The 24031-nt window shown below is 38.8% G+C and overlaps 1 protein-coding gene across 1 annotated transcript in view; it reads left to right on the top strand.

Annotated features, from left to right (window-relative positions):
- LMBRD1 (LMBR1 domain containing 1) overlaps positions 1 to 24031 on the top strand; it is a 116489-nt gene that overhangs the window by 60723 nt on the left and 31735 nt on the right. Inside the window, exons 8-11 of the mRNA XM_060030407.2 lie at positions 2347 to 2472; positions 7214 to 7366; positions 22851 to 22915; positions 23274 to 23376. Coding sequence (XP_059886390.1) covers positions 2347 to 2472; positions 7214 to 7366; positions 22851 to 22915; positions 23274 to 23376 — 447 coding nt within the window. The remainder of the gene's footprint in view (positions 1 to 2346; positions 2473 to 7213; positions 7367 to 22850; positions 22916 to 23273; positions 23377 to 24031) is intronic.

A 24031-nucleotide genomic window follows, 5' to 3' on the forward strand; every position in this document is an offset into this window, starting at 1 on the left:
GATCACTTTGGAAACAGTGTAAAGGATGGATTTGTAGGAAGTGAGACCAGCAGACCAGTGAGGAGAATTTAGATGACCTTGTCTTTGACAGTAAACTCTTAAGTAGTGGCCACGTTTTTCGTGCTGACTGGAGTACAGATTCCTTGGGAAATAATCGGGCTGTCCAAAAAGTTTGTTCAGGTTTTCCCATAACATCGTATGGAAAAACCCAAACGAACTTTTTGGCCAACCCAATAGTATTGAGTTCTGAGGTTAGTATATTTAGAGACCCAGATCCATCAAGCAGAATAGCAAGATTTGGGATAAAATAAGCCTAGTTCGGGTGGTTGGAAAGACAGGAAAATATACTTGGGCATAAACTGGGTTTAGCAAAATCATGTTGCCCTGGCAGTTGGTTGTAAAAAGCAACGTGGACTTGTGGCAAAATGATATGCGCGTGTGGAGAGTCGGTGAATAATCATCATGTAATGCTGTATGCTCATCAGAGTCTTAAAGTGCTATGTTACTTTTTTCCATTACCGTTTAAAAGGTGTGGAACTACTAACAACAGATAGGTCAGAGTGGTAATAGGGTTAGGACACTCCTACAAGGGAAGGGTAACCGCCTCTGGGACACCTTGGCTTCCATACGCTTTTTCACATTTTACATTTTCAGTAGTTTGAGGATATAAAATTTACTGTTAAAAAAGTAAACCTGATGATGTTTTTCCTTTTTATATTTTACCAAGGTCATTAGGAGTATAAGTTAGATAAGAATTTAGTTAGTTAGAAGAAAATTATTCTACTCTGTCCAAATTATATTTTCTTCTAATACAAATAGAACCTCTCCCCAACCTCTCCTTATTGTTTTTGTTTTCGGATGATGGGGAAATCATGAGAACATTAACTTATGTTTTAACAATATTTAAAATGCAAGATTTTAAGTATCTCTCCTTTAGAAAATGCAAGGATTTGCATATTAGGTAATAATTTCAGCTAGTTAATTATCTAAATACAACATGCTATATAGAGTTGATACTACCTGATAGAACTGGTTGATTTCTGGGATTTCCTTTTAATCATGTTCTTTGTTCCTATTCTCCCTTAATTTAAAAACAACCCTGATGTGTCAGAATTTATGCTTCCCTATATGAATTGTGGTTTAATCAATGTCTAAAGGAGACTCAGTGAGAATATTGAAGTGATTAAAATCGACACTAAACATATTTGAGATCATCCTGGGAGTTGACAGCCAGGTAGCAGAGAGCATGAGAGAAAATATGCAGGATTACTCAGGATATTTTAGAGTTCAGGGTTAAGCCTAAGAGGTAGCGTTTATCACTTCTGCCCACATTCATTGCTTGAGCTCAGTCTCATGGCCCCGCCTAACTTCAGGGAGGCTGGCTGAAGTGGTTTGGCTGTGTTCTCAGGAAGAAAGTGGAAGGATCTGAATACATGATGTGTCTACTTTAGAGCCCGTTGCTGCAACCAAGAGGTGGTAGTTGTCAGTTTTGCTTCTAAGGATTTAAGGTCAGTAACGATTTTGAATAATGGCCACATGGCAGTTGCCATTGAGTGTTTTTAATAGTTACAATAAAATTTCACATTTGGGACTGGCTAATATAGAATTGGGTAATAGAAAATAATAGGTTTATTTTTAATGCCCATTAATATTTTAGAATTTCTTGTAAGAATTATATTTAAAATACTTAGTGAAAAGACTGTAAATATTTAGAACTTACAAATAAACTACATACAGATCATTGGTATGCTAATCAAATAACATGTATGTTAAAATACTTACATTTTACTACGAGTTTACTATATACACTTGGATAAAATTGGGTTTTTCCATAGAAAATAATTTTATAAATTGTTTCTACTGATTCATACTATCTTAACCCCTGATTAGCCTGAAATTGTGAGTTATTACTTTGATAAAGTATTATATTTCCATTAATTTTATAACTTGTCCTTTGAAAAATAGATATTACCTATTCTAGGAATAGTATTACAGACGTAACTCTATGTAACTAAATATGAAATAAACAGAATTATGAGGCAATATAATCATGATTCACTCCCATATCCTCTGTTCTTCAGTGACTGTCCCCTTCACAACTGCTTACTCATTTTGTTGTTACTTAAAAGGACATTTTTTACCTGAAAATTCTGTATAATATGTTTAAAATAGTATGACTAGGGAATTCCGTGGTGGTTCAGTGGATAGGACTTGGCGCTCTCACTGCCAGGGGACCAGGTTTGATCCCTGGTTGGGGAACTAAGACCCCGCAAGCCTCGTGGCACAGCCAAAAAATAAATGAAATGAAACAGTATTACCAGAACGTGTTTTCCTTTGTTCTTTCAGGCCTATGGCATGTCGGCCTTGCCTCTAAATCTGATCAAAGGCACTAGAAGCGCTGCTTACGAACGTCTAGAAAACACTGAAGACATTGAGGAAGTGGAGCAGCACATTCAAACGATTAAATCGAAGGTGACTTGATGTTTTATTGTAACCGGGGAGCGTAAAAGTACTTTGTCTTCGAGCTGCTCTGTGTTGTGACTTAGACATTGCTAAGCCCATATTTTGACATTGTTTGAGTTTTTGTTCAACGTATCCTTAAAGAACCCTATTTTTAAAAAATTGTCTTCTGTGAAATGTAGGACACTGACAGTGTGAGAATTTCTATCAGTGTTCTAACAACTGAAACACAAAAGTTCTACTTGTGTATGATGAAGACCTTGCTAGTTCCCAGGTATGCTGATTCCATGTGTAATATCAGATTTCACTGTATCACTTACGTTAAAGTTTTATGTACTGGTTGAATAAGATAAGATTACGTGTAACCACTTGCCAATTAAATGTACTTCTAAAAACACAATCAAGTTTTTCTTCCTCTGTCACCTTCAAGTAACAGATAAATCTTATTTATAGAACATAGGAAAAAATGGAAAGTTTTCTGAATTATTCTATTAAACTATCATAATCCTGAGACAGAAACCAGATGGTAATAGCACACCAAAAAGAAAACTGTTTACTGGGCTCTCTTATGAAAGTACAGGCAAATAATTTAATATAAATTAAAATGTTAGCAATTCAAAAACTATGCTGTAATAAGAGAATATTTCATAATTATAAGATTAGGTTTATCCCAGGATGGCGAGGATGATATGTTAGAAAATAAAGTAGTTTAATATATTGAGAATAAATGAGAAACATAAACATCTTAATAGATGCCAAAGAGTATTTGGTAAGAGTCAATTTGTAGTTAATGATGTTTAGAGAAAATTCTTACCAAATTGGAAGAAAAGAAGTTGTTTAGCAAAGGAAGCCTACCATGAGCATCGTACCTAATGAAAGAAACATTCTCACTAAAGGCACGTATACGACAGGGATGTTCGTATTCTATTCCTAGTCAGATAGAAAAGAACGTAGGGGTAACTGTGGAAGGGAGAGGAGAGAAGAGGGGAAGTAACTTCTGTTATTTGCAGATAGCCTCTACCAAGAAAATCTAAAAGAACCAACTGGCAAATTAATAGACCTAACAAGAGTTCATCAAGGTGTCCAGATACAAATGTACAGGATCATTCACCAGGTGGAGGATGTAATAGAAAATGACCTCATTTCCAATAACTGTGAACTATAGAATAATAAGAAATGTCAGAATCTTCCTGGTGGAAATTACAAACTTTATTGAAATACATAATAGAAGACTGAAATAAATAGAGAACTTCATCCGTTCCTACTTGGGAAGATTCAATATTGTAGAGACGACAGTTTTCATACGTTTAGGTGGAAATTCAATACAGTCTATAAAAGATAAAAAATGAAATCTTTATAAACCTCCTACCATATACTAAACAAATTCAGAATTTAAATCCAGTATAACATTTACAAAACATTAGGAGAAAGTGAAAATCAAATTTTATTTTGGTATGTAGAAGACCTTTCTAAATAAGACTCAGAACTCGAGTGCAAATTGAGCAACTGGTGAGCTTTAAATTTTTATGTTTTTAAATTTATGTACCAAAAAAAGTGGCACCAAAAAGGAATTTAAAGAACCAACGATAATTTGAGAGGAAATAATCTGCAATATAGCTGATATCTGCTGAGCATCTTTAAGTGAAGAAGAAAAAAAGACAAGAAATACATAGAAATAATGAACAAAAGACCTAAATAGACAGTTTACTGAAGGAGAAATTAAACTCTTCAGTGAAAATACGAAGTGATGCTTCAGCTCATTAGTAATGAGTAGGTTGAGTAAGATCCCAGTTTGTGTGGGACCTGAGGAGTTTTCCAGAACATGAGGGGACTTTTATTGCTAAAACCAGGATGGCTGGTAATTTGAGCAACTCAGTATTTTTTTATCCTTTAGAAGTCTTTAAATTTTTTACCTTCGTCAGGGGTTGATAAGAATTTGGGGATAGGAATACTGTTTGAGGGAATATAAAATATACAGCTTTTAAAAGAAAACTGAATGTTGTCAGGTGCGCCTGTACACACAAATGCACAAACAACGTACCTTTTAATAATTAAATTTTAATCCAGCAGGTGTCTAGGAGCCTGTCTCACTGGATTGTATGTATGCGCTTGTACCCAGGTGAATAAGGATATTCATGTCCCTGCCCCCTCAAAAAAGAAAATAATCTAAATGTTCAAAAATAAGGTATTCGTTAAATTAAAATATCATGGTATAATGTGCTGTGCAATGATGAAAAGGAATGAGGTAGATTTATGTAGCTTTGAGAATGTATCTTATGAAATTAAGTTACACTTTCTCAGTTTAAATTCTGGCTCTCCTGATTATGTAGGTAATATCTGTGGGCCTTATTTTCCTCATCTAATAAATGAATAAAATGCTGTTATCGGGCTTCCCTGGTGGTGCAGTGGTTGGGAGTCCGCTTGCCGATGCAGGGGACGCGGGTTCGTGCCCCGGACCGGGAGGATCCCACATGCCGCAGAGCGGCTGGGTCTGAGCCATGGCCACTGAGCCTGTGCGTCTGGAGCCTGTGCTCCACAAGGGGAGAGGCCACAGCAATGAGAGGCCCGCATACCGCAAAAAAAGAAGAAAAAAAAAAATGCTGTTATCAACCTCAGAGTTTTATTTGGAAGATTTAAGGAGAATAAGGCACAGGAAATGTTACCTATTATGTAAAACAAAAAACATAAGTATGTTTACACAGAGGGACACATGTAGACACATAGATATGCATGGTCTCTGTGACAGCGATAACCACAGAAGAGGGGGTGGTCGTTGGGGACCGTGGGAGGGGCAGCTTTCACGTTTTACTGTTTTTCCAACAAAGGATATTGTTTATATGCTGTGTAACTTCCTTTTTTTTTTTTCAAATGAAATAATTGGTTGACTGCTGGGTGTCTCTCCTGGTGTCTGTCTGACCACAGTTCTTCTTACTTTGGTTTAGACAGTTGGTACAGCAGAGCGGGCCTCCATTCATCCCACTGATGCTTCGGCAAATGGGCAGATAATTTGAGTGTGTTTTCAGTGGACCCTTAAATCAGCTTACTAAAAAATTATTTTCCTGAAATAGGGAACGCCAGCAGTGAAATAAATCTACCTTGTTGGTATCCTTTTGATATTAGAATGGCAGTTTTGAGAAAAATTGTGTAGTTAAGATATAAAGTACCACACGCTTGAAGTATCGTGGCCTGGATCTGTCTTCTGGAGGGAGATGTCTTATTCCTCTGGTCTTCAGAAAATACCCTTCTGTAAGGGATACAATTTGATAATAACCAGTGTACCTAAAGCAGTGAAGATAGTTAAATAATAATAATAGCCCCATGTATGCAAAGCATGGTCTCTGGACCAGTAGCATCAGCATCTCCTGGGAATTTGGCAGAAATGCAAATTCCGGGCCCCACCCGGGACCTAACTAAGTCGTGTTCTCTCGGGGGAGGGTCTAGAAACCTGCGTTGAACGGACCCTCCCGTTGATTGTTATGCATGTGACGTTTGGGAAGCAACACTATCAGGAACAGAGCATTGCAGTGCCGTCTTGTGGAGAGGTCGCTGTGACCCTGACATCCCCTTATGAAAGGGTATCTGGGCTGTCTGCCCGGACAAGAAATACATAGAAATAATGAACAATGCGTGTGTCCCTTATTCCACATTGATGCTGCTCTGGGCTGTGCTGCAGAGCACTGGCCGGCGTGTCCCCCAGCATCCTATTTAAACCTTGATAGGGATTTTAACACTCTAATTATTAACGCTTTTACAGTTTAAAAACGTCCCGGGAATTCCCTGGCAGTCCAGTAGTTAGGACTCAACTCTGTCACTGCTGAGGGCCTGGGGGTTCAATCCCTGGTTGGGAAACTAAGATCCCACAAGCCGCATGGCCTGGCCAAAAACTTAAAAAAAAAAGAAAGAAAGAAAAATGTTGTCCCGTGTAAATATTTTCTTGGTCCTTCAATAAAAGCAAACAAATTTATATTTCACCTTTTTAGTATTTAGCAATTGCCTTGTTATTGTGGTTTATTATTGTACCAAGTTGAAGACACTTATGGGCAGGGGGGAGTTCGAATGGGAAAGTGTCACTTGGACGCCACAGAAAGGTACTGCTCATGGTTACAGTAAATATCATATGAAAATAGATGAGAATTATCTGTCAGGTAGGCCAGCCGAAGAAAACATAACTCATTTGCAAATGTAAATAGAGAATAAGAAAGCGCTGGCTCTTAGCGATTGTTATAAAAACCTGTGCACACCGCATACGAGTACTGCATCACTCTGCTGGTGTTTGAGTCAGGGGCTGAGAAGCCTCAGCTCAGATACACTGTAACACAGTCACTCGACCAAAAGGAGAGAGAACGTAGGACCGGATATGTTAAGACAAGGGATAGGATGAGGAATTTGGAGATGAAGGAGAATAACTGAGCAAAGAACATAAAGTGCCTCATAAAAAGGATGTTTTTAAAAATATTTATCTGTCTCCACATGACTTTACCATATACAGTATTTGGAAAACGGGATCAAGAGGACGTACAGCATTAAACGTACACACATTCACATCGCATTCTGACACTGATCTGGGTTCAGAGATGTGTATTGTCACATAGAAGTTGTTGGGTTCTTTTTTTTTTTTTCCAATTTGTAAATTTGCCAAAGGAGTCAAATCGAGCCAAAAAAATTTGTGTTGCCTGATCTGCTAAATCTGGTGGGTACTTTATAAAGACCTTAATGATAAAAAAAAACTTTTATTTTGTTCTGTTATTTGCAGAGCAAAGATGGTCGACCTTTGCCAGCAAGGGATAAACGCGCCTTAAAACAACTTGAAGAAAGGTTACGAACACTTAGGAAAAGAGAGAGGCACTTAGAATTCATTGAAAATAGCTGGTGGACTAAATTCTGTGGTGCCCTGCGTCCCCTGAAGGTAAGTGGGGTTTTACAAAACTATGCTGTCACTCATCCAAGTTTCTGTAGTACCTCTCAGAGAGGCTGAGTTCTCCTTGTGAGGCACTGCAGCGTGGAACTTAAGAGCATGGGTTTCGCAGTTAAAATCATCTGGTTTTAAATCACAGCTCTGATATTTGGTAGTTTGGGCAAGGAACGTAACCTCTCTGAGCTTCATTTACTCATGTGTCATGTAAGTACTACAACAGAGGTTTGGGGGGATTTAAATTAAAATGTAGGTAAGTAATGTGGTATTCTCCTGGTTTTACAAGGTTGTACTTTTCTGTAGGAGATCTGGGACCCATATTAGACCTTTCTCAGATAGGCAGATTTCAATATTCAGATTGAAAATTTCAATAGAATTTGCTTCACTGTGAGGTGGCATGTTTCTGAAAGTATGTAAAAGTATTATTTAAGATGGAAAACCATTAATTTCCCTTTTTTTTTAAAACCATCATTAGCTAGCCTTGAATTCTTCAGACTGTGGTCTTCCTCTTATAATTCAAAAGGAAATGAGGAAATGCACTGACTGCTTACCCTAAAAAGCTTCTCTTTTGAAAGACTTCTTCAAAAACATACCATAATCAGTTAGATCTACTGTGTATCACTTTTAAACCTTTCTTAAGACTCACCTCGGTCCCTTTTGCCAAGGTGATTGTCTTCATAGCACCAAAGGTATGAAGAAACCCTGCTCACCCCTTAACTTAATTCTAAATTGTTCATATAGCTTCTTTATAAATATTTATAACTTGGTCACTAACATTAGCTGCCTTGTTTCAAAAGTGCTTTGTGCCATTTCACTGTACCTGTGTTTAGAGGGACTTTCAAATCAGCTTTATTAAGTGTGCAGATTGATTTCGCCAAATGTAGGCATGTAGGTATAGAAGATCTACATCACTACAGAAAGCCACTTTCTGTCTTCCCCTGTGCCACTGAGCTCAGACTCCAGCCACCCACTGATGGCCTTCTGTCATTGAGGTTTACTTCTATGTGTTCTGGGGAGTCATGGCATATATAGGCTTTTGTCTGGCTTCTTTGCTCAGCACAGTGCTTTTGAGATACCATGCATGTTACTGCATTTCTTTTCAGTGGTTCATTTTGTTTTCTTGCTGAGTAGTATTCCAGTGTGTCTGTATCACAATTTGTTTATCCACTCACCTGTTAGTGGGAATTCGAGTTGTTTCCAGTTTGAGGCTATTATGATTAATGCTGATGTGAACATTGTGTACAAATCTTTGTGTAGACATCTACACATTCATTCATTTTTCTTGAGTAAATGCCTAGGAGTAGAATTGCTGGGTCTAATGTTTAATATACATTCCACTTTATAATAAGTGAAGTATTTTTCAAAGTGGTTGCACCATTCTGCATTCCCACAGCAGCATGAGATTTCCAGTTGCTTCACATCCTTGTCAACTCATATTATAACTGTGATGTGATAGTTGTTCTAATGGGTGTATGGTCTTACCTCATGGTTTTGATGCATTTCCCTGGTGACTAATGCTATTAAGCATCTTTTTGTATTCTTGTTGGCCATTTGTTTATCTTTTCTCAAAGGCCTGTTTAAATCTTTGGCCACTTTGAAAGTTAGGTTTTTGTTTTATGAGCGAGTAATGAGACTTCTTTGTATATTCTGAGTCAAGTACTTTGTCAAATTTGTGTATTCTTAATGTTGACCCCTAGTTTATGCCTTGCTTTTATGTTGTCTCAACACTGTCATTCAAAGAGATGTTTCTTAAGTTTTTATGGAGAGCATTTTCTCCTGAGTTTCTTCTAGATGATAGTTTTAGTTCTTATATTTTAGGTTTGTGGTCCATTTTAAGTTAATTTTGTGGAGTGATGTGACTTAGGGGTCAAAGTTTATTTTATTTTCCATATGGATAGCTAGTTGTTTCAGCACCTTTTTTTATTCTTTTGACAAGACTATCCTTTGCTCATTGAATTTCCTTGGTACTTTTGTCAAATCGATTGTATATATGTGCGGCTCTGTTTGTGGACTCTCTTCTGTTCCGTTGATCTACATGTTCTTATGCTAAAACTTGATTACTAGAGCTTTATAATCAGTCATGAAATCAAGCATGTCAGTTCTTCGGTTTTGTTTTCCTTTTTCAATATTGTTTCGGCTCTGCTAGATCCTTTGCATTTCCATATAAATTTAGAATTGACTCGTAACTCCGCAAAACACCCAGTGGAATTTCTATTGGGATTACTTTGAATCAGTAGGTGAATTTGGGGAGAATTGTTACCTTAATATTGACTCTTCTAATCCATGAACGTGATATCTTTCCGTTTATTTATGTTATCGTAATTTTCTCTCAGCAGTGTTTTGTAGTTCTCAGTATAGAGGTCTTGCAGGTATTTTGATAAATTTATCTATATCTTCATTTATAATATTACACATTATTTTGTTTAATTTCAATTCTCAATTACTTGTTGCTAGTATGTAGAAATTCGTTTCTGTACATTGGCCTTGTATCATGCAGCCTGGCTAAATTATTAGTTCTAGTAGCTTTACTATAGATTCCCAAGGAATTTTTATATACATGATTATGTCAGTGCTAGAAGACAGTTTTACTTCTTCCTAAATATAAGATTTCCGATTTTTTTTTTCTCCTTACTGCACGGGCTAAAACTTCCAGTACCGTCAGTTTACCATTTATTCCTTTTGTTATATAAATAAATCAGTATTCTCGAATACTGATTGGAATTCTTACCTATTATCTGGTTTTAAGTTAGGAATAATAGGAAACACTTAGGATTAGTTAGTAGTAGTCATGCCTGATGGAAAAATCTGAGGATGCAAACTTACTGTTATGTAATTGAGGCTTTAACATGAGTTTTTCTCACATGAAGTATGAAAATGATTTATTATACAGATGTAACTCAGAAAATGGGAAGCTGTGCTGTTCGTGCTTCTCAAACATTAGCATCCCGGTGGTCCCAGTGGGAGCAGGCAGACAGGGCCGCTCCCCGCTCTGCACTGCTCAGCCATGCTGGAGGCCGTTTGACACCTCTGAGAAGCTCCTGGTGCAGGATTTCTTTAAAGTTATGTCTGTCTCAAAATTTGGTGGTAGTGTTCGGCGCTGTATGTAATCCAGGTTTGCTTTATTATAAAGTGTATTAAATTACGCCACAATTTGCCATTTTTTATAAGAAAATGTTATAATTATTTTTCATAAGAGTAGCTCCCCCCGGCCCCCCCAAGATGCAAGTGATCTTGTGATTTCACACTTCCATGATTGCCTAGCGTATGTGTGTCTCACGTCAGAGGCACAGGGGTTCAGAGCATGGCTTTTCCGTCACATACATGTAGTGTTGAGTCCTTGCTCTGCTCCTCACCAGCCGTATAAACTCTTGTTACTTCACCTTGCTACACCTCATCTTTCTCATTCATGTAATGGAGTTATGTACTTATTTTTGTTATGGGAATTAAATGAAATAATGTATGCTGTGCCTTTTGATGTAAGCAGCTCAGAAAATTGCAGCTGCTATTGTTACAGTTCTATATATAGATTTTTCAACTTCTTGAATACTGCCATGGAACTCGAGGAAGAAAATTAGTTTTGAGTTGAAGGCACTTATAAAAATAAGCATCTAATTAGAATAAGTTAATGGGTCCTTAAAAGAGCATTTATATATAATGCTGAGCACATTTCTAAGCATACAGTCTAATCTTCATTAGACACTTGATTAAACTTGCCCCTGACAGATGGGCATTCTTCGAGTGTGTACAGCTAAATTGGCCTGGGTAACCTACAGATCCATTAGGTCTTAAATAAAACTTGAGATTTTACTATATGTACACCTATTATTGTATATTTATACCTCTTATATTTATAAAGAGATATTATAAATTCACGTCCGTAATTTCATCACTTGTTTTTTATTGTGGTAACACATACATAACATGCAGTTCACCATTAAACTGTCTGCTGGCGTGGCATCACTTACATTCACAGTCTTGTGCAAGTGTCACCACTCTGCATTTCCAGAACCTTTCATCGTCCCAAACAGAACATTCAAAAACACCTCTCCATTCTGCACCTCCACCCCCCATACCCGTGAAACCACCTGACTCAGACTGGGACTTGAACTCACTGTCTTTTAGTTGAGATCACATACCTGGTCTCAGGACTTAATGAAGCTCAGGTTCTTGATGTCTCGTCGCAGAAAGAATTCAGTGAGCGACAAAGTGATAGGTAAGAAGTGCATTTATTTAGAGAGATACACGGTCCATAGACAGAATGCAGTCCATCTTAAAAGGCAAGCATGGTCCTGGGAGAAACACACTCCACAGACAGAGTGTGGGCCATCTCAGAAGGTGAGAGGCCCTGAAATATGGCATGGTTAGTTTTTATGGGCTGGGTAATTTCATAAGGAAAGGAGTGGGGGTATTATTCCAACTATCTTGGAGAAGGGGCGGAGATTTCCAGGAATTGGGCCCCGCCCACTTGTTGACATTTTTTTGGTCAGCCTCAGAACCATCATGGCACCTGTGGATATGTCATTTAGCTAATGTATTATGTTGAGCGTATAATGAGGCTCAGTGTCACTGGAATTTGAATCTTCCGCCATCTTGAACCTAGTTGGTTCTAACCAGGTTATGTCATATCCAACAGCTCTGTCATTCTTTTAAAGGTTGTGCCCTGCCCCGTTCCCTCCTGTTTCACCTCTGCCCAGCTTATATCCCCTAATGACCTCTATTCTCTTTTCCGTCTCTCTGAATTTTCCTATTCTAGTTACCTCATATAAGTGAATTATATGTCCTTTTGTGTCTGGCTTATTTGACTTCACATAATGTCTTCAAAGATCATCCGTTTTTTTTTTTTTTTTTGCGGTACTCGGGCCTCTCACTGTTGTGGCCTCTCCCGTTGCGGAGCACAGGCTCCGGACGCACAGGCTCAGCGGCCATGACTCATGGGCCCAGCTGCTCCGTGGCATGTGGGCTCCTCCTGGACCGGGGCACGAACCCACGTCCCCTGCATCGGCAGGCGGACTCTCAACCACTGCACCACCAGGGAAGCCCCATCCATATTTTTGATGTATCAAAATTTCATTCCTTTTTAAGGCTGAATAATATCAATTTTGTTTTTCCATTCATCTTTTTGTTTATCCATCCATCTGTTGGTGGACATTTGGGTTATTTCCAACTTTTGGCTATTGTGAATAATGCTTCCAAGGTAATTGGTATACAAGTATCTGTTTGAGTCCCTGCTTTCAGTTCTTTTGAGTATATACCTAGAAATGGAATTGAGAGATCTTGTGTCAGTCCTGGTATAACTTTTTGAAGAACCTACAAATTGTTTTCCACAGTGGCTGCACCATTTTACAGGCCCACCAGTAAGGCACAGGGTTCCAGTTTATCCATATCATTGTCAACACTTATTTTCCTTTGTTTTGATAATAGCCAACCTTATTGTTGTGAAGTGATATCTCATTGTGGTTTTCATTTTCATTTCCTTAACGATTAGTGACATTGAGCATCTTTTCACTTGATTGTTGGCTTTGTATCTTTACTTTGGAGAAATGTTTATTTGGGTTTTTTGTTTGTTTGTTTGTTTGTTTTTAATATTCTTGTTGCCAAAATATTGGCCCTCTGTGCTCTGGTGCTGACTAGAAATTCAGAGACAGCGTTTTGGAGGAAAGAGAAAGAGTAGCTTTATCTCTTTGACAGGCAAAGAGGGAACACAGCAGCGTAGCGCTAGTGCCCCCCTCCCTGGGGAATAGGGAGAGGTCTTATAGTCAGGGCTCCTGCTTTCGGGTAGGTGATAAGGATCAAGGCAGTGATGGGCTTGCATTCTTCTGATGGGTTGGCGGTGAGGTAAGCCCGAGTCAGCATCATCAGCCTTCAGGTTCCAACTGGTCTGGGGTCTGCATGCTTGTGGGCAGCATACCATCATTAATCATTAACTTCTCCCACTTGGAGGGGGTTTCAGTATCTACAGAACAGCTCAAAGATCCGTTTGTGTGTATGCATTGATTGGGACACCAGGACCTTGCCCCAAGGCTGCACTATTGTTTCTCTTGACTGTTTGTTTCTCCCTTGTCTCCCATCCCCTCCCTTCCCTAATTACCAACTGCTTGAATCTGCCCATTGGAAGTCGGGGAAGGTCATGGAGGCTGAATGAAGCCTATTTCCTATAATCAGAGAAATGGGGGGCACAGAAAGGCTTTGTTCCCTGGAGACCCACAGGGCCTTGCTCAGTATCATTCTGAATGTTACTCCTTATCAGATACATGATTTGTAAATATTCTCCTATTCTTGGCTTGTCTTTTCATTCTGTTGATAATGTCCTTTGATACACAAAGTTTTTTTAATTTTGATGATGTCCAGTTCATTTTTGCTTTTGTTACCTATGTTTTTTGTGTCATATACAAAAAATAATTGCCAAATACAATGCCATGAAGGTTTTTTCCCTAAGAGTTTAATAGTTTTAGCCCTTATATTTAGACCTTTGATCTATTTTGAGTCAATTTTTATATATAGTGAAGGACAAGGGTCTGTTTTCATTGTTTATGTCTGTCTTTAGGCCAGTACCATACTGTTTTTTTTATATATATATATATATATATATATATATATATATAAATTTATTTATTAATTTTTGGCTGCGTTGGATCTTTGTTGCTGCGAGCGGGCTTTCTCTAGTTGCAGCGAGCGGGGGCTACTCTTCGTTGCGGTGTGAGGGCTTCTCGTTGCGGTGGCTTCTCTTGTTGCAGAGCATGGGCTCTAGGTGCGTGGGCTTCAGTAGTTGTGGCACACAGGCTTAGTTGCTCTGTGGCATGTGGGATCTTCCCGGACCAGGGCTCAAACCCGTGTCCCCTGCATTGACAGGTGGATTCTTAACCACTGCGCCACCAGGGAAGCCCACCATACTGTTTTGATCGCTGTGGCTTTGTAGTAAATTTTGAAATAAGGGAGTGTGAGTCCTGTAACTTCGTTCTTCCATTTCAAGATTGTTTTGGCTATTCAGGGTTCCTTGAAATTCCACATGAATTTCATGATGGATTTTCTTGTTTCTGCAAAGAACATCATTGTGATTTTCATAGGGATTGCATTGAATCTGTAGATCATTTTCAGTAGTATTGTCATTTTTAACGTATGAAGTCTTTCAAACCGTAAATATGGGATGTCTTTCCATTTATTTATGTCTCCTTTAATTTCTGTCAGCAGTGTCTTATAGTTTTCAGCTGTAGGGGAGGAAGAAATTTTCTTCTTCCCTTCTGGGTTCTTCTGTCTGGTCTAAGAATTAAATTGACATGAGACAGATGAACAGGAGAAATTCAAACAAAAGTTTGATAACATGTACACATGGGAGAGACCCAGGAGAACTGAATAACTCGCCAAAACAGCCGAAACCAAACCGTCTCCTTAAATACCACCTTCAGCGAAAGACAAAGGAGGATGTTGGGGGTAGTGGTTTGAGACTTCAGAGGGGAGGAAGGCAACTCACATGGAGATGGAAAAGCCAATGTTTGGTAGACAAGTGTTTGCTAGACCAGGAGAGACAAAGGAACAGAGTGGACTCAGGGCTCCAGGCCCTGCCAACTTTCCTGCCACGCCTGGCCCTTATTCCTTGCAGACACATCTGGTGACAACTCTATTCTGGGAACAGGCCCTTTATCTAAATTCTTTAGGCAGCTGCGGGGTGGGGTGGGCGTGGTGGTAATAAGAAAGACTCTGAGTCTTCTGTTTCCTAAAAATAATCAGCCGAGATTAATTCTCATGCCAGAGGGACACATTTTCTGGTGGCAAAATCCCCCCCGCAGTACTGTATGTAAGTAGAGTATATCAGTCATTTGCCTCCTTGTTTAAATTTCTCCCTCGGTGTTTTATTCTTCTAGATACTTGTTTACAGGACGGGCTTTAAGTAGTTGCCTTCTGCATTGATAGGAGTTTCTGAAGATTTGGTCATCACCCTCTTCCACCTTTACAAATGGAGATTTCCCTTATAAATGTAAATATCTCTTAAAAAGGGTAACTGTCAGTGTCAGTTTTCAGAGCTTCTGTTTCTGCTGTTTCTTAAAAATAGCTTAAAATAATCTTTATGCCAAAGAGGCATATTTTAGGTGGAGCATTCTGCTCCTCTTTACCAGTAACATTATGGTATGGATATTGAAGTTCACGTAAGGGCAATGACCTATCCCGTCTTTACACTGGCGTAGCAGTAAGCCTCAAGTGCCTAGAAAAGCTTGGGCTGGGTCTTGGATATCAGTGACCAATACATAACCTTGTTTGTTATGTGTTTGTGTTTAAGAACAACTGACATAATGTCGCTTCATTAACATTGAACTTAGGACCAACAGAAGTATAACTCATGCCTGAACAAAACTAACACATGTGTTTTCTCAGTAAGCATAGCCTTCTTAGTCTTAGGAACCAAACGGCACTTCAGCACTATGCTTGGGGGCCATTTTAAACAACAAAGTTACCAACAAAGAGCACACAAAATGCAAAGAATGTAGCACTCAGTAGACCACCTACAGGTGCTTGTTTACGGTGTGAGAGCTGAAACGAGAAAGCAGAGCGTGGCCTGGTTCAGCCTCAGCTAGGAACTCGAGCATCCGGTGACTTAGAATTTTTACTCTCTGCATGTATCTGCAAAAGACTGCCAAGAGCCACATGTATTGATTTAAGGTCATAAATAAATTTTAGTGAGCAGTGGGCTTGCAAATGCCAAATCTGCAAATGAGAATCAACTGTACTTATAAGTAAAAACAACAACAAAAATCCCCAAGTCCAGCAAGTTTTCTCTCCAGCTCTTACTGCAAAACTTTGTGTTAAGCAAAGACAGTCTGGGAAAAATTGCATGGTAGAGAGAAGAGAAGATTTGGAGGTGGGCCTAAGATTGATCTTAAACCCCCCAAAATTAGGTGAGATAAGCCAGTCACAAAAAGACAAATACTGTATATGAGGTACCTAGAGCAATCACATTCATAGAGGCAGGAAGTAGAGTGGTGGTCTCCAGGGGTTGGCGGCAGGAGGTACGGGCAGTTGTTGTTTAATGGGTACAGAGTTTCAGTTTTGCAAGATGAAAATAATTCTGGAGATTGGTTGCACAACAGCGTGAATGTATTTAACACAGCTAAACTGTACACTTAAAAATGGTTAAGATGGTAATTTTATGTTATTTGTATTTTACCACTATTTAAAAAACCAAAAACAGAAGTGGCCAAAAAGCAGGTAGAAATGAAGAGAGTTGAACTCAGAGGGGAAAATAGGAGGAAAATACACTTAATTTCAGAAATGAAAACAAAATTCCAAGGTGTCCAAAGGAGAATAGAATCAAATAAAATTTAGTAAGGGGAGGCTTTGAAGAAAGCCAGAAAGATAACCAAGAGAAGGAAAACAAGATGAAGTAAAAAGGATCAGAAAAGGAGTGTTGAAATGAAAGAGAAAGAAAAACTACCTGTGTGTAGTGGTTTCCATGCAGTAGCAAAACAAAACAAATTAGCAGAATATTGAAATGCATAATCTCCTGCAAAACACCGAAAAATAAATAGACCTGAATCCACGTGTCATGAATATTCTGTTGTGGTCCGAACGCTGGTTGGAAAAGAATTTCCAGACACAAGGCAGAATGTAAAGGCAGGATTTATTAGACGGAAGGGTCGTGCCAGAACAGCGGGCCAAATTCCTAGTAGTCTGGGAGAGTCGAGCCCGAACTTGTGCTGTTGATCAGTTTTTATAGCCAGAAAACAAAGGGATGGTCCGAGGTAAAAATTTCATTTACTGATTGGTCGAGGCACATATACCTTCCTTCTGTAGGGTGGGAGTGGGGCAGGGCAGATGCCTTTCCTTATTTGGGACAGGTCCCGTTGCCCAGGTGGGTGTCACCCAGGTGGGCTCAGGAATTTCATAACCATGGCAACATGGGGGGGAGGGCGAGTAAGAGTCCGGTAGGGGGTATAACACTGACACTTTTTCAAGCAGTGTCGTCCTTTGTCCTTGAGGCACCATTGTCCTTGGAGCACCACATATTCTATTTCATGAATAGACATGAAATAGACACTTTGTACCTGGGAAAGTTTATGTGCAATTTTCCTAGTAAAATTAAAGAAAAATCCTCAGGATTTCTAAGAAAAAAAAATCAACTCACAAGGGCAACATTGTTAGACTTTTTAAAAAACATACAAAGCAAGGCAGGAATGGAGGAACATTAAAAACAAACAAACAAACAAACTCAATGAAAATGTATGAACTGTCCACTGCAAAAAAAAACACACACAACGTGAGAGTTGTGAGTTAAGTTTTATTTGGGGCAAAATGCGGACTATAGCCCTGGAGACAGCCTCTCGGGTAGCTCTGAGGAACCACTCACAGGAGCTGGGGGGAAGGGTGGTATTCTATACAATGTCAGTGAAGGGGGCACGTGCAGTCAAGCACACACTGAGGCAGAGGCTGGCTGTTGGTCCTGAGGAGCAGACGTCACCAGTGATGATGGTAGTGCTTTTCTAGATACGAGGAGATGCAGGAATCGGGCTCATCACATTGTCTCCTGAAAACATCTGAAGACCTGTTCTGCCCGTTTTTCCCAGGGCACAGAGGGCCTCACTCCTGATCTCCACCCTGAGCTCCTTTCAGGGGGTTGAAGGTCAGCGGCTGCAGCGGTTTGTGACCTAGTCCTTATAGAGGCAGGTGGCAAGTGCCAGTTTGTAGTTGGCAGAACCAAGGAATTTATATTTAGCCAAAATAGCCTTTAGAAAAACAGTTACAGAATCTGTACCCTGAGCTCTTTTGAGAAATCCACTCGTTGCCAAGCTTTGACCAATTAAGAGGTGAGAACGTAAACATCAGTGAAGGGAAAAATGGTGAACATGTAATATTGTAGGTCTGTGGAGAGAAGGTGTGGGCTAGGGCAGAGAATAAGGCACAAACGTGCTGGTGAATAGAAATAATGTAATTAAGAAGGGAGAGAAAGAAAAGTAGAATTTCTCATAGATTACTGCGTAGGCAATAGGTTGGACACGTAAAAACTAATAAATTGTTTAGTAAAGGAATGAATAAGGAAGTGGGGGCTAGGGGCACTTGAAAATTTAAGTACACTAGAACAAAAATATAAACCCTCTTAACAAAAGAACTAAAAATCAAAGAGCAAGGAATTCACATTAACTGGAGAAAGAAACACGGGAAATATACACACAGTTATCAAACAACAAGATATTTTTGAGACAAAACGTGTTAATCATATCAATAAATGTGAATGGATCTAACTCACTATTAAAAGAAAAAATTTTAATTTTCCTCAGAAAGCAGGATATAACTATATCCTAAAACAGTGATTCACAAAGGCTAACAATGCGTATTGAAAGAGATACTGAGCAGATGGAAACAATAAAAAAGCAGATAATGATCGTGCTATTAGACAAAGTAGGATTCGTGCCAGAAAACATTAAATCCAACAAAGAATCACTATCACTTTTTGTGATAGACAGAATGCCTCTGTCTTCCCCCAGTGATGTCCCCGCCCTAATCCCTGGAACCTGTGAGTATAATATACACGAAATGTCAAAAGGGACTTTGCAGATGCAATTAATGTTACAGACTTTAAAATATGGAGCTGACCCTGGATTATCTTGATGGGCCCAATCTAGTAGCACAAGTCCTTAAAAGCAGAGAACTTCCATGGCTAGAGTCAGAGAGATGTGCTAAAGTAAAGTGTAAGAAAGAGACATTCAGAATGTAAGACTTGAGCTACCATTACTGATTTGAGGATGGAGGGGATGTGAAAAGGAATGCAGGAAATGAATGCCCTCAAGGAACTGAGAGGCTCCCAGCTGATAGCCAGCAAAGAGATGAAGGCCTCAGTCCTGTGACCTCAAGGAGCCGTATTCTGTTCCGCAGCCTTGATCATCTCAATCGATTTATCTTCAGGTTTAATGATCCTTTTCTCCTGACTGATCAAATCTGCTGAACTTTTCACTTTGTTTTCTAGTGAGCTTTTTGTTTCAGTTTTTATATTTTTCATCTTGAGAATTTCAATTCACTTCCTTTTTTAAAATTTCCATTTCTTTGTTGATATTCTGTATTTGGTGAGAAATTGTTCTCATAATTTGTTTTAGTTCTTAAGACACGCTTTTCGTTAGTTTCTTGAACATATTTAAAATAGTGGCTTTAAAGTTTTTGTCGAGTAAGTTCAGCGTCCTCAAGGACAGTGCCTATTGATTTTTTTCTTCTATTAGTCATACTTTCTTGCTGCTTTGCATGTCTCTTTAATTTTTTTTTTTTTTTTTTTTTTTGGTTAAAACCTGGGAAGTTTTAAATAATATAATGTGGTAACTCTGGAGATCAGAGTCTCCCCTGGATTTGCTGTTATTACTCTTTGTTGTTGTTTGTTTAGTGACTTTTGTGAATTATTCTGTGGAGTCTGTATTCTTTGTTGTGTGTAATCACCCAAGTTTCTGCTTGGTTACTTTAGTTAATAACTGGACGACGATTTTCTTAAACACCTAGAACCAGCAAGTCTCCCAGTCTTTGCTGAGGGGCTGTGTGTGAGTGGAGACATGAGTTCAGCACCCAGGCTGGCACTGCAGTGCTGCCTTCTGCACTTCCTGCTCGTGCAGACAGAGCTTCAGGGTCAACCACAAGTGGACATTTAGGCCTCTCCTGTCTTTCCTGAGCATGCACAGGGCCTTCTTCATTCCCAGGAATATGTGGGAACTTTTCAGAGCACCTGTGGACATCTCATTCCCTAGGTTTCCGTTTTAATCTTTTTAGTTAGTTTATTTCTCGCCTGATATTGACTAGCTCTTGTGGCCATGAAGTTCATTGGTTGCCTGTAATTTTTTGACAGACACTCCTGCGGAAAAGGTATTTTTGCACTGTGTGAACTCCAGTTCAGGCCAAACACAGACAGTCTTGCAAATGGGCTCTTCCATGCCATTACCAGGCGGGTCGAGTAATGGCAGTTCTCTGGGAAGGAGACTCTGAAAGAACTTCAGCCCCTTTCTGCTTTCGCAGGTGCTACCAGGCTTATGACTTTTACAGGCCATCTACCATGCACGAGAGAGGAGGGATTGGTACTAGCGCAAGTCGGAATGCCACAGTGCTCTGTGCTCTTACTGAGATTCAGCCGTTTTTCCTGAATAAATGCTCCTAGATTGTTGCATGCCTCTGGTTAATTTCCAGAGTGTTGAAAAAGTTGATTCTGACCATTTATGCCAGTTTTCTCGTTGCTTTTAGGGGGGAAAGGATTTTCAGAGGTTCTTATTCTGTTACCTTTACTGATGTCATCTCTTTGGCTTAATTTTTATTTTAAAACTGACACTATAGCTAGTGTGGAATATGTAGCATTTAGGTCAGCCCAGGGTAGTCACCACTGACATGATTCTGGAAGTAGTAACTTAAGTTCTTATATATAAATATATACAGTTTCCTTGGTCTTTATAAACCATTTATCTTTTTAATATTTTTTCTTTGTTTTGTAAGTAGCTGTGATTAAATAGTCTAACTCTGGGTCATGCATCTCAACAGAGTGGGAAAGTGGTTAAGGATTTTCTTTTCTTTTCCTCCCCCAAAATGGGAATCAGGGGAGGGGAATGTTAATTTCTCCTGCTGTCTCTGGGTCATGTTCCTCTACTGCTCATTGGTAGTTGGCAGCTGTACTACCTCATGCTACAAGCTATTTCTTATCAACAGGCTACTGGGAAGTAATATGTTTCCTCAGTGTAAGGATATTGTCTCCAGGTCACTTAGGCATCAAGTACCATGCTCAAACCTAGTAGAAAAAGATTGTGTACGCTCCTTTACCTGCTACTAATAAACTTCTGTTACTATGAAGGAGTCACTTCAAACTTATTTAGCAATGAAACTTTTTTTAAATAAATGAATGCTCATGTGAAACCCCGTATGTAAAATGGATACATGCAGGGGTTTTTATTTCAAATGATGCCTATAGTCGTTTTTTGTGTTTTTTTAAAAATAAGTTTATTTATTTATTTGTTTGTTTTTGGCTGCATTGGGTCTTTGTTGCTGCATCCAGGCTTTCTCTGGTTGCAGCGAGCAGGGGCTACTCTTTGTTGCGGCTTGCGGTCTCTAGAAAACAGGTTCAGTAGTTGTGGTGCACGGGCTTAGTTGCTCCGCGGCATGTGGGATCTTCCTGGACCAGGGCTCGAGCCCGTGTCCCCTGCATTGGCCAGCGGATTCTTAACCACTGCGCCACCAGGAAGCCTATAGTCTTTTTGGTCCTCTCTTGCCAAGCTGCTTCTTCCAGTGAGCTCTAAAGGCACTCTTTCAGAACTGAAGAGTTCCCTAGAACACAGTCCTAAAGTTTATTTCCAGATTCATCTTTATATGCTAGGTAGGATAATGGGTTGTTATTCTACTTTTTTTATCCTGTCAGAATTCTAAAATATACTCAACGATCATGTGAAATAAGATGAAAAATCTCCTTAACATTCATGATGTTTCCCATCTATTCCTATCAATTCCAGGCAAAGGACAAACTGAAACACTTAACTGTACTTAATAGGAATCTTCCTTTTGGCTCTCGCCAAACATAGATTTCATCCCTTTTTTTATTCTGAAATTTTATTCCTTAGAGACCCAGTTCCAATCATTGTTTTCCTTGTTTTCTGTGGTCCTACTATAAAGTTCATGTGCTATCCTTTCATATTTCATACATATCCTTTCATACTATAAAGTTCATACTTGAGTACAGGGAAGTGTACGATGTTTATTACCACATGCTTCCACAGAGAGAGTTCTATATGACAGTTTCTTCAGTGCTGTTAGTACTCTATTTCAAGAATATTATCAGTTATATAGACTTTTCTAGGCTGTGGTATAATCTATTTATAAGATATACACAACTGACCTGTGAACAGTATGGTGTGAACTGCTCAGGTCCACCTACACATGGCTAATTTTCAGTAGCACATATTACAGCACCATGCCACCCGCAGTAGGTTGAATCTGGATATCGCAATGGGCCGACTGTAAGTTCTATGCAGATTTTTGGCTGGGCAGAGGGTCAGTGCCTCTAACCCCTGCGTTGTCCAAGGGTCAGCTATATAGTATCTCATTACTTCTGTGAGAAAATGTTCCAAGTTCTCTGTTTTAACAACAGGTTAACATAACCTGATGAGTTTCTTGGTTTTGGTTTTTGTGTATGTATATTAGTCTTAATGTAGTTTTCAGTTAACTTTTTATATTTGAGTATAACTGAACATAAACCTTTTATTGGACCTAGCAAAGAGTCTCATTTGTTCACTTACCAATGAAAACTTTCAAATGCATTGTCTATTTTGTGTTTTTGTTCTCAAATAGTCTCATAATGAAAATTTAGATGATGTGTGCCTAGGATTATATACTATATGATTACATATTAAATTAAAATTTATCTTAGGTCATTTTTTTTAGATCATTGTCATACGCTAGTAACCCATTGAGCAAAATGGTTCTGTGCTTTTAATATCAACTTCAGAAGTATATTTTAACGATTTATTTTTATTTTTGCTTTTAGATCATTTGGGGAATATTTTTCATCTTAGTTGCATTGCTGTTTATAATTTCTCTCTTCCTGTCCAAGTAAGTACAGTAGACACATTTTCTAAAGCACTAACACACATCCTATGATCTTATACATTTTCCACGCTGAATTCCATTAGTGTAGCCTATTCATCTTAAGTAGCTATTTTACTTGAAGTGTTCTATAGCATTAACTCAAAGAATGACTAAAAAGCCCCAATAATAGACAGTATTTCTTTATTCTGTATCAATTGAACAATATATCTGTAAGATATTTAAGTGAGGTTTACTTTGTTATCTGTGGTTTTCTTTGACTCCATTGAGTCTGCATGCTTAAGTTATGATGATGTTCTTTCTAAAGTAACTGAAAATGTGGTGCAATATATAAATTCACTCTTTGTACATTTTTTTGTTATAGTTTGGATAAAGCTCTTCATTCAGCTGGAATAGATTCTGGTTTCATAATTTTTGGAGCTAACCTGAGTAATCCACTGAATATGCTTTTGCCTTTACTACAAACAGTAAGTAAAAAAATCATCCATTTTATACTCTAGCAAACATTGTCACACTCTGTCAGATTATTATGTTGACAAACCTACTAGTACTTGGAAGCATATGCTTGTGCCCTCTGCTGATTTGGCTTTTTATTTACATATAACTTCTATGCTGATATGTTGCTTTAAAAATTATTGTATTGATGTATTACTGAACTCTCATGTTATACATAACTTGATTTGGGGATACGTGATAAGACTTAGGGGTGAACTTTTCCAAGCACTTCCCGTTTTTACTTTTTAACGAAGTCTTTTATTCCATATATAAATGTAATTTTTTTTTTTTTTTTTTTTTTTTGCGGTACGCGGGCCTCTCACTGCTGTGGCCTCTCCCGTTGCGGAGCACAGGCTCTGGACGCGCAGGCTCAGCGGCCATGGCTCACGGGCCCAGCCGCTCTGCGGCACGTGGGATCTTCCTGGACCGGGGCACGAACCCATGTCCCCTGCATCGGCAGGCGGACTCTCAACCACTGCGCCACCAGGGAAGCCCTAAATGTAATTTTTAGTTTAATTTGTTATAGGATTTTTCTTAGCATAATGATACTGAGCAATTTGGTAATAGTTTGGTAGTTTGGTAATTGTTTCTTGGAGGGTTTTTTTTTTTTTGGAATTATCATAGTAA

This window comes from Delphinus delphis, chromosome 14 (genome assembly GCF_949987515.2).
Source record: "Delphinus delphis chromosome 14, mDelDel1.2, whole genome shotgun sequence".
NCBI classification, from domain to species: Eukaryota; Metazoa; Chordata; class Mammalia; order Artiodactyla; family Delphinidae; genus Delphinus; species Delphinus delphis.